The sequence below is a fragment of the Monodelphis domestica genome, chromosome 6 (assembly GCF_027887165.1).
Source record: "Monodelphis domestica isolate mMonDom1 chromosome 6, mMonDom1.pri, whole genome shotgun sequence".
In the NCBI taxonomy this organism is placed as follows: Eukaryota; Metazoa; Chordata; class Mammalia; order Didelphimorphia; family Didelphidae; genus Monodelphis; species Monodelphis domestica.
In genome coordinates, this window is record NC_077232.1 from 254,912,153 (window position 1) to 254,924,182 (window position 12,030).

Consider the following 12,030-nt stretch of genomic DNA (forward strand, 5'->3'; position numbering starts at 1 on the left):
TCCATATTATTGATATTTGCACTAGGGTGATCATTTAGGGTCTATAACCCCAATCATATCCCCATTGACCCATGTGATCAAGCAGTTGTTTTTCTTCTGCATTTCTGCTCCCACAGTTCTTTCTCTGAATGTGGATAGTGTTCTTTCTCCTAAGTCCCTCTGAATTGTCCTGGGTCCTTCTCTAATAGCATTGCTGCTAGTAGAAAAATCCATTACATTCGATTGTACCACAATGTATCAGTCTCTGTGTACAATGTTTTCCTGGTTCTGCTCCTTTCACTCTGCATCACTTCCTGGAGGTCATTCCAGTTCACATGGAATTCCTCCACTTTATTATTCCTTATTGCACAATAGTATTCCATCACCAACAGATACCACAATTTGTTCAGCTATTCCCCAATTGATGGGAATCCCCTCGTTTTCCAATTTTTTGCCACCACAAAGAGCGCAGCTATGAATATTCTTGTACAAGTCTTTTTCCTTATATAATGTGATACATGATAATATGTAGTATGATTTGATATAATTTATGTTATAATATTACATGATATAATTAATATAACATGATGTGCTATAATGTGATAGTATGGTATAATTATTATCAGATGATTGGGTATAATTAATCATGATATAATTAAAATATTATTAATTCTATAATATAATTATCCTATAATGTGATGGTATGATATAATTATTATCGGATGATATATAATATACCCTATGATTCAATTAATGTAATATATAGCATAGGCTTTGGAGAGTGAGAAAAGGATTTTAGTAGAACCTTGCAATCCAAGTGGCATATTAGGAATATTACTTAGGCACAAATGTGAAGGATAGATTGAAAAAAGATAGACTGATGGCAACAACAATTAGGAGACTAATGATTTTCATCGCCTCTATCAAAACAAAATGAGGGCCCGAATTAATATTATGGCAGTGGGAAGGAATAGAAGACTACATAAGAAATGTTACCAAGATGGAATCACACAGTTGGCAACAGATTGATTGCATGTGTTAAAAAGAGGTAAAGGAGCTAATCAGATGTCCCCAAGGTGACAGACAAGCCAGGATACAAGAGAAAATGATGATCCCATTAGCAATGTATCTGGTGGGTTTTTTTTTCTCCTTTAACATAGGTTACTATTTGAGTAAATTATAGTGTGGATTCCTGTCCTATTTGAGATGGATTTAGATAACAACTGAGATCCCTTCCAATTCTAAAAATTCTGTTAATTTTGAGAGCTACCGGAGATGCTAAGGGTGCCCTAACTGGATCTATGCTGTAAGCAGAGACTGACTATAGGAGAAGAGAAAAAAGGAAGTTGAGAGGAAGAACCAAGAGAGAAAACAGAGCAGTGAAAGAAAGAAAAACTTGTAGGAGGGTCCTTTGAACATCAGCCACCTCTCAAACTCAGATTATTGGCCGAGGTTCTACCAGAGAATTGCTGGTGTGCCAGTATGTTTCTCCAGCAATCTAGTACTTTAAAAAGTTAAAGACCTGTAAGTTCTACTACTTGAGTAAGCCAATGTACCAGATTTCAAATAGCTACAACTAAAGCTTGGTATTCTAGGTAAGGAAGCTTGATTAAAGAATTATATAATGACTCTGGCTTAAGTCAAAACAAAGATGGCATTTACATCCGCCCTTGTGACAAAAATACCCAGCTAGACTGTGGGTAGCATCCCCAACATCTAATAAATTATCCTTTTCTTTTTCTAAGCATAAAGGAGGGTACTAGACTGGAAAAGAGGAAAGACCGAGGCCCAAAGTGAGCTCCTGACATTAGGTATCTGAGCCTCAGTTTCCTCACTGGAATAAAGGGGATAACTTTCTTCTCAGGGTTATTGCAAGGATCAAATGTGTCTGTAAAACTTAGCAACCTTTAAAGTGTTTGGTTGCAACCTCCTTCTTGGTCCTTTCCACCCACAAACTAAACCTGTACACAGGCACTCATTTAATGTTATGGTAACTGGCAGGTTTAGCATGTACAAATTACCCATTTGTCGTAGTGTGGTGGCATTCAGTTTAAATCTGTAATGAGAACATTAGCCTCTTCCCACTTAACTTCAAATGCTAATTCTTATGAAACAAAATAAGGTATAGATCACAACCTGCTTTTTTTTAGCTTGCCTTTCCTTGGTTGGTTGGATTTTTGTTTATTCATTTGTTTTTCCAGAGTTAATTTTGTTTCACTTCTATATATTTTCCAGTCCAGAGAATCTATCCAGCTGAATGACCTGAAGTCAGAGGTATCGCCACGGATTTCGGCAGAGGATCTGATTGACCTATGTGAACTGACCGGCCCGGGACATTTCAAAACACCCACCAAGAAAACCAAATCCAGTAAACCCAAGCTGCTGGTGGTTGATATACGGAACACTGAAGAGTATCCTTTAATCTTGATCAAGGACTTAAAAGAGAGGAGAGCCGATTTCACAAATGTGACTTCCTTTCTGTTGGTCTTTATGCATTCTGTTCACTGAAAAATATTGGAACGAGGGGCATACTTCAATTCTGTTCTTAGTGTGCCAATTAGAAATTGGGGGGGGGGGGAGGGAAGAAGTGGGAGGCTGGGCCTGCCAGGTCACAGAGCTCTTAGGAAGAACAGAGCCACTCTTTTTACAGAAGATGAGCCTTGGTAGCACACTGGATTGCAGGCTGTGAGATAGCACTGACTCCATGCTATTTTGGAATCAGGTAGGAGCAGAGGATTTGTGAATGGGTAATCAGGCAGACTATGTCTTGTGGTGATCCTACCAACTTCATTTTGAGAAATTTTTGCCATTTTCACTGAAAAATATTTTACAGTGAAGTACTTCTCAAGGCTAGGCTATTTGTCCTAAAAAATATATGAAAGTATCCCATGGCTTTTCAGGGAGTCAGTCCTAAAGTCAGGGATGGAATGCTAAGTATCCAGACCAAAAAAAAAAAAATTGAGGCCTTTCTAAATTGTCTAAATTGCCTAGTCTTCCAAGGGATTCAAATTTTTAAAAAGAATCCCTATTCCTGCTGTGATATTCTAAAATGAAGCATATGGCTTTGGAGAATCCAAGTTACAGGTGAGTAAGCCTTATTTCTTCCTGATCATCCTTTCTCTTGTGACCTTGAAGTGCATCACCCATGTTTCAATTTTCAATGCCAACTTGTTACCGTTTTCCCTAAATGACACTCCTATGTTAAGACTGTCTTATTTTACTCCTTTAATTTTACTTATCAATTGATCCCTCCAGTCCTTAGTTATTTTTGTTATTCCTTTCACTTTAATTTTCCTATTCATCAGTAATCATTAACTGAATTTATTGGATACTGGAGAAAAGAAAACAAAAATTTAATTGTAAGCATCTCTCTGAACCTGAGGATATACACTTCTATTATTCATATGTGTACATTGGCCCTTTCTTATCCCTGAGTTCTTTATTTTATGCCTTTCATCCTCTGTTTTAGAAGTATTGGGACATAGTGAAGAAAGGCTATCATCAGAGTTAGGACAACCATGATTCAAGTTGCTCCTCTAACATGTATAAGCTCTGTGACCCTAGAAAAGTCACCTAACCTTTCAGGGCACCCATGCGACTGTAAGAATGGAAATAACAGAATAGTTGCCAATAGTTTGTATGTGGGAATAAAACTATGGTAGATCAGAGAAATCACAGATCCAAAAAACAGCAACAACCCCTTCCCCTTTTCTCACTTCTCCATTTTCATCTTATGTCAGCTTCTATCGGTCCGTCCTTTCCCTTTGCATAAAAAGGAAACCCTTGGCTTGTCAATTTTCCTTTAATTATAGGCATTAGGGAATATTGACAGGGTTGGAAATATAAAAGATGCTTATCATTTCAGAGATGAAAAGAGTCTTCAGAGACCCTCTCTTATGATCCCTACCTGAAAAAAATTATTCCCTCCATGATCACCAGGGCCATCTAAACTCTACTTAAAGACAGTAAATGAAAGGGAAACCCACTCCGTCCCAAGATAGCCCATTGTACTTTAGGACAATTCTTAATTATTAATAAGTTTCTTTCCATCAAGCCTAAATTTATTCCTCTGAAACTTTCAAACATGTTTCCTAGTTCTGCTTTCTAGAACCAAACAGAAAAAAATTAATTCCTCTTAAACATAACTGTTTTTCAGAAATTTGAAGATATCATGTGCTCCTTAAGTCTTTTCTTTTCCAGGCTAAATATCATTAGTGTCTTCAAATAATCTTTTTTTTTTTTTAATTCCAAACTACACACCAGGCAATGTACTAAAGAAAGATCTCTGCCTTCAAGTGGGGACAACATACAAATAACTGCATATATATATATATATATATATATATATATATATATATATATATATATATATATATTTACCATGTAAATGGAAGGTAATCCCAGAGGGGCAGTTCACGCAGTTGGGAGATTGGGAAAGGCTCCCTACAAGAAGGCAGAATTTGGGCTGAGTCTGGAAGGAAGCAAGGACGAGAGCATTGAAAGCATGGGATATGGGCACCAAAAATTCACAAAAATGCCTTATTCAGGGAGCAACGAGGAGGCCAGCATTCCTAAAGGAGAGGTAGGATAGGAAGGGTAGGAAAGCCAACCATCAAATTTTATATTTGATCCTGGAGATACCCAGGAACCTCAAGTAAGAGTTAGACCTGAATTTTAAGAAGATCACTTTGATTGTAGATGGATGATGGAATACAGAGGCCAGGAGACCAAGCAACCGCTCATTGCAGTCATCTAGGACAGAGGTGGTTTGGGTCTGCCATAGAGTTATGGCACTGTAGTGGCAAAAATAGGGACTATCCAAGAGATGTTTCCAGGACAACATCCATAGGCCTTGGCAGCAGTTGGGTCTGAGGAGAGAGGAGAGAAAGAGAGTCAGTAAGAGGTCTGTGCTGCAAGCCTGGCCAGCTGGGAGAATGTTTCTAGAGAAAGTCAGAGGAGGGGAATGCTTTGCGGAAAGGGAATGGATTTGGTTTGGGACATGTTCACTTTAAGTTATCTGTAGGGCTTCCAGTGTGAGGTGCCCAATCAGAACTTGAGATATGCCTGGAGGATATGGGTAAATCAAAGTGAAAATCATCAGCATGGAGAGGGTCACTAAATGCATGACAGCTGGTGAGAGCACTGAGTGAAATCATAAGCAGGAAAAGAGAAAGGGTAGGTCAGAGCACCAAGGGATGCCCAGGAGGCCAGACCTAAAGGAGGAATCAACAAAGGAACCTGAGGAGCCATCAGGCAGCTAAGGGAAGAACCAGGATCGAATCATGGACCCAGAACCTAGAGACAGGAGTATCCCCAAGGAGAAGAGAATGCTCAGCAGGTTCCAGGCCTGCAGAGAGGGCCAGAAGGGCAAGGATTGAGAAAAGTTCAAAAATCCTGGGCATCCCCACAGAGCCACTCCATTGAATGATGGGGCAGGGAGCCAGACTTCAGAGAGTTAAAGAGAGAGCAAGAAAAAGAAGTGGAGACGCCCAGTGTAGGCAAGGAAATTAGCTGGGAAAGGGAGGGGACATCTGGAGGATAAAAACTAGCAGGGGTGGACAGATTTGAGGTGAGTGGTGAGGATGGGGCAGCAGCTGGGAAAGACTATTGAGAGAGGAGGGATGATAGAGGAGCCATACTGCTGGAGAACCCAGGGCACAGTCAAAGTTTCCATTGAGACCAAAGGGAAGATAGTGGACAGCAGGGTGAGGAGACCACAGGTGAGGAGACCACAGGAAGATTCCCAAGCTAGGACTTGGGGGAATCTGTTAGCCTCAGAGTTCTCTCTTCTCTAGATCCTAGTTCCTGGGATCTCAGCCTAAGTGACTTGTCCAAGGTCATCCAGATAAGTAACTATGTGGTAAGACTAGAACTCAGGTCTACTGGTTTTTAATCTATTGCCTTTTCTACTCTGCCACAACTGCCCCAATAACCCTAGGAATACATAAATGGGTCCCCTCTAAGGCTGTATCCCTAAGGTCCTCAATAATTCACTTTCTCTTTGCTCCTTGGTATATGGGTGGCACAGCAAGTAGAGCCCCTTCTTGGAATCAAGAAGACTCATCTTCATGGGTTCAAATCTGGCCTCAGATGTTTCCTTGCAGTGTGACCCTGGGCAAGTCTCTTCACTTTGCTTCCCTCAGTTTCCTCATCTGTAAAATGGCTAGAGAAGGAAGTGGCAAACCACTTCAAGTATCCTTGCCAAGAAAACTCCAAATGAAGTCATGCAGTGTTGGACAGGACTGAAATGACTCAACAGCAACAAACATATCCCCACTCTGGGCGTAGGAGATTTAGAACCATGAACCCAGGTTTGTTTCTTTTCTCCTTTGAGCCCTGGAAGGTGACAGCCAGACTCCACCCTATTCTTTTGTTCTTGCTTTTTGAAAAATTCCTAATGTCTAATCCTTGGCTTAGCTCATATTGAGGAACACAATAGATGCTTGTTGGTTGATTGACACAGGCAGACTCCACCTTACCTTCTATTAAGAGGAGAATACTTTTAGGAATGGCAACAATTAAGCCTCATTTGTCATTTATTCTGTCATGCAAATGAATTTATCAAAACCTTTCCCAAGAAAGTTTTGGTACAAGAAGCAGCCTATACTGGCAGGATGCTGGACCCAGAGCCAGGAAGACCCAGTTTCAGAACCCACCCCAAACACTTCCTGTCTGTGTGACACTGAATGAGTCCCTTAATAGTGCTGTGCCTCAGTTTCCTCAAATATCAAACAAGAAGGGTTGGTGAGACCCCTTTCAGATCAAATCTGGGATTCTATGATAAAAGGAAAGGAGAGAATATGAACATTCAAGACTTGGAATGGAACAGGAGACTCCAGAAGAGAAGACCAGGTCTATTGCTTCACTTTTGGGTTTTGCCTATGACCCCTTCCAACTTTTTTTTTTTCCCTGTGCTCTTCCCTCAGTCTGTACCTCCCAAATTGCTCTGGCTCCCTACTCCCCAGTTTTCACTTCTTCTTTGCTATAAGTGCATTGAAGCCTGACTGCCCTGGACAGAACTCCAATTCCTATATGGGCCGTTCCAAAAGTCTCAGTGAAATTATAAGTCATTAAAGCTTACTAAGTAAGACTTTTGGAATACCTTGTTTTAATGCAGAGGGAGCAGCCTTTCCCGGGCTCTAGACATGCAAGGAAGCAAATTAGTCTCATCCTGTTCTGAGATATAGAAAGCTAAGATTCTTGGTGAGTCATTGCTCCTTAATTAAGGAGCAGAGGGGAGTGATATTATTATGTATAATGGATTTTTGGATACAGTACACTTCTTTAAGCTATGCAGTACTTCGTGTCTTATTAATCTTTTCTGTCTCTTTTTACTGTTTCTTCCAAAGTAGTTTACGTCTGATGAATGTTATTTTTTTGAGGGGGAATCATAGAGGATGACAGAGGGTGAGGTACAAGATTCCTCCCACTGTCACTAGTATTTTGACATTGGTTAACACCCCACATACCATGGTTAAACTGCTACCTACTCTGATCTGGAGCTGATTTAAGAAATGCTTAGAGCGTTACCATTGCCCTTGGAAAACAGGATCTTCTGATTAGAAAAATAATTAGAGAAAATGGCTATTAAGAAAAAAGAGAAAAGAATTTCTTCTCAAATCCTCACTCTCTCTGTCACCTTCTGACCCTTAAATAACTAGATCAGAAACACTATCATATTCACGTTAAATCACAACGAAATGTATAATGCCACTGAAATAGAAACTGAGAACCACTTGTTTCCTTCTGCATTATCTGTATTATATTATATAATATTCTGGAAAAGCTAGGCAGCCATAGATGTGAAGATGCGATCTCAGACATTTACTCACTCTATTAACTTAGAGGAGTCACTTAACTTTTGTTTACCTCAGTTTTCTCAATTGTAAAATATGGATAATACTAATACTCACCTCCCAGGGTTTCTGTGAGGATAGAATGAGATGATATTTGTAATGCTACATCTGAAGCCACAGAGATCATGCTTTTCTTTTTTGACTTTTCTTCATTGTGTGTGTGTGTATGTGTGTATGTGTGTATATGTGTTCTTCTTTGCCATTAGGTAAAAGTTCTCTGCCATTTGGTTCCTTGTAGTTGAGATTTCAGGAGCTTTCTCATTTCAAATTAAATTTAACTTTCCAACCATATTCTAATGGGAAATGGGGCTATCCATTTGGTAGTAAACTATTTTCTGGGTACTCTGTGGCCTCAAAATTATGTTAGTTTGTAGCTTAGTAGAGACAGTTGCCTCACCAGCAGCTCACTATATGAGAAGAATATTTCATCTTTTTTTTTCTTTTCTCTTAAGAGTAGTTTTTGCCAGTATTTGTCTAATCAGCAGATCCTATTTTCCAAGGACACTAGTAATGCTCTAAACATTACTTAAATCAGCTCTGGGTCAGAGCAGGCTAGCAATCTAACTATGGTAAATGGGCTGTCAACCCATGTCAAAACATTAGTGACTATGGGAGGAAACCCACACCTCACCCTGTGTCATCCAGTCGCCTGAAAAAAAGCACATCAGTACTTTGTGTTGTTTGTTATTGTTCAGTCGTGGCTGATTCCTCATGATCCCACTTTGGGGTTTCTTGGCAAAGATACTAGAGTGGCTTACCATTTTATTTTTAAATAGCCTTTCATATGAGAGTTATATTAGATCTTCCAAGACCACATTCTGGTTTCCATGCCCAAAGGCATCTCCCACAATACACCGTGTCATTGTTAGGAATCCAAAGAAAAATTTACTTGAGAGAGGGCAGGTATTTCCTAATTTGGTTAAATGTGTAACCTCTACAAATAGTAGCCAAGGAGAAATGTGAACACCTGCCCAGAGTCTCTCCCTCTCCTTCAATCTCTTTGTTTTTCAGGAAAGATGATTAGTAGAAAGAACACAGGTTGTCATCATAATACCTACCCAAGAAAGCAAAACTGCTTTAAGTAAAACAAGCTGTTCATTTGTCTAAACACATGCATTAGCTCAGTATTATTCAAGATGTTGCTTAGAATATAATTTGTTCCCTCCTGTAAAATAGGGACATCCAAATCGGTGTGTTTCAAGCAGTTTTAGAAAACAAACGATTTGTTGTAAATTGTTCAATTATTTTATATCTAATATGTAATCAATGTATAGAAAGGCAAGATTTCTTTGCAAGATAAAATTGTAGAAAGGTCGAATTGCTTTAACTTTGTGTTTCACATATTCTCAGGCAAACGCTGGCCTAGGCTAAATTGCAATTTCTGTTTAGTGACTCAGAATTCAGTAAAATCAAAGAAAGGAAAAGGCCATTGGGTTTATTGCATAGTGTTTGTGGGTGTTCAGCCATCTTTCAGTTGTGGCCAACTTGTGACCCCATTTGAAGTTTTCTTGGCAAAGATACTAGAGTGACTTGCCCTTTCATATCCCTTCTACATCACTGGGTTAGGGGCATGGTGCCCCTGCAATCTTATGAAGTTGTGACAAACCTTTTTGGCCCTCTCTTGATACCAGAGAGGAAGTCTGATTTTTTTTTCTTTTTCTTTTATGGGGCTTTAAAGTACCTTATTGTAAAGTTTGGGTTAAGTATTTGGTCATAGGCTATGGGTAGGTCAGTATTAAGATATTTCTACATTTCTAGCCTTTGTCTTCTGTAGGCTTTTGCATTCTTTTTGCAAACTTTAACTTTTTTACTTAGCAATCAAAAGAAATTATATATATTTATGATATTACAAGAAAATATTTTGATATTATACAATACCATATATGCACTTTATGCATTTTTTAGTTTCTAAACTTTTTTATGTCATCTGCTATCCTTTGCATGCCATCTGCAACTTCTATAAATCTCCCCCAAAATTCCCATGTAATTCCTTATGCTGATCAGCAATATATCAAAACCATGACATATATACATACATGCATGCATACATACACACATACCTATCTATATACATATATGTGAACATATATGGCTTTAAAATGTCTGTTGAATTAACTTTCCTTTTCCTTTGAGAAAAATATTATCTCTGCTCAGAGACAGGGACTGCTACATGTGGTAACCGCTTTGGGCCTCCATAATTATAATGAGAGGAGAGGGTTGGTTGAGAATAGAATCTAAGATTAAGGCAAGATGGCCCATTTAGTAGTACTTTAATATCACTGCTAAGATTATATTGAGAGTTGCATTTTTATAGTCAATTTAAGTACTTCAAAACTGCCTATAAATCTGGAAATGATCTCTGAGCCCTCAAAGCTATTACACTTTCAGCCTAGAGTCAATTAACTGGTGAAATGATAGTTTGGGCTGATTTTTATTCACTGAATTGGCCAAATCAACCAGTGTTTTGACTGTGTAGTCAGAGCAAGTCAATACAGTGTCTTATTTTTCAACTTATCTCCTATTTTAGCATATTTGGGGGGCAGAATTGAAAGCTTCAACTCTCCTATCTGCAAAATTACTCAGTTGTGAAGATCTTAATCCATTCAAGTCCCTTTGTTTTAAGACTTCTCTAATATCTAAATACTTCTATTCAGATACAGTCTGAGTATAACTGTAAAATTCTTGTAGTTTAAAAAAATGTATTTGACCATTAATCTTCATAGACTAATCCTTGGTCCTCGCCAAGATAAATCCTTGTAATTAAACTCAGAGATCGGTGGGACTTTTCCAAGCTGTTTAAGAAGTGGCTGTAAATTTGGTATTGGTGTGGTCTTGAAATAATTCCATTTTCCTTTTGCCAAAAATTCTATTTTCTTTACAGTAGAAAAAAAGAATCTCTCCTCACTCATCATCATTCTCTCAAAAGTAAATTAATTTTGAATTGTGCTAATAGTCAATGTCCCAAATGTTTCATGTTCCTCCTCTACCATTTTCAGTTTTTTTTTTACTTTTCTTTTGCTGACCATTTAAATGGGAAAACATTGTCTATTATATCTTTCACATATCCATAAAAGTAAACCATTCCTTTCTTTTCCTAGCTTTTTTATAAAAGGGATATTTTAAAAACAGGCTTATAAATTTAGAGCTGGAAGAGATCTTTAGAGGACACCTACTCTGGTTTTATCCCTTCATTTTGTGCATGGAGAAATTCAGGATGAGAGACTACATAACAGTGGATGGAGTACTGGGCTGAAAGTCAGGAAGTCTTTTTGCCCTCAACACATACAATCTATGTCATCCTGGACAAGTCACTTTCTCTGGGGCTTAGTTTCTGAATCTGTAAAAAGTGGGCACTGAAATTAAGGACTTCTAAGTTTCTTTCCAATTCTTTTTTTTTTTAACCCTCACCTTCCATCTTGGAATCAAAACTGTGTATTGGTTCCAAGGCAGAAGAGTGGTAAGGGCTAGGCAATAGGGGTCAAGTGAATTGCCCAGGGTCACACGGCTGGAAAGTGTCTGAGACCAGATTTGAACCTAGGACCTCTTGTCTCTAGGTCTGACTCTCAATCCACTGAGCTATCCAGCTTCCCCCTCTTTCCAATTCTAAATCTAAGGCAGGTCCTAGGGTAGGTCACCCAGAGTAAGTGACAGAGCCAGCGTCAGAACTCATATCCTCTGATGCCGTATACAACATATTGCTCATGTTGTTATGCTTTCCTAGCTTCCTACCATCATTTTAATCTGACTCTAAATTGATTGAAATTAATGTAAATAATCACCTAGATCCAAAACCTTAAAATCATCTTTGAATTCCTCTTCTCTAACAACCATTACAGTACATAAGTCATGTGAATTGTAGTCACAGGTGAACTGGAGCCCCCTTGAACCAACTTACATGCGCTGATTGTTAAATTTTCAGTATAAGCAATGACACCTTAGAAATTGCTACAAAAAAGGATTTGGTTCATTGCTTTGTAGACTGTTTTGACTTAAAGTGATGGAGAAAATAATAATCATATTAAACTTTTAAATGTATACTTTTCCCCCAGGGAACCTGTTGTTAAATATTTATCCAGAACAGTAGTGAACTTGTAGCTATCACAAAATTTTATGCAAGGGATCTTGGAGGTCATCTAGTCCATCTCTCATTTTGAAACAGATGGACCTTTTCTATATTGGCCTTAGTAATCCTTTC

The 12,030-nt window shown here is 38.5% G+C and overlaps 1 protein-coding gene across 2 annotated transcripts in view; it reads left to right on the plus strand.

The window, feature by feature from the left end:
* The window catches only part of TBCK (TBC1 domain containing kinase), a 270,070-nt gene that overhangs the window by 229,053 nt on the left and 28,987 nt on the right, over positions 1-12,030 (plus strand). For both annotated transcript variants that reach the window (XM_007495831.2, XM_001363355.4), the window contains exon 24: positions 2,215-2,390. In XM_007495831.2, the coding sequence (XP_007495893.1) occupies positions 2,215-2,390 (176 nt within the window). The remainder of the gene's footprint in view (positions 1-2,214; positions 2,391-12,030) is intronic.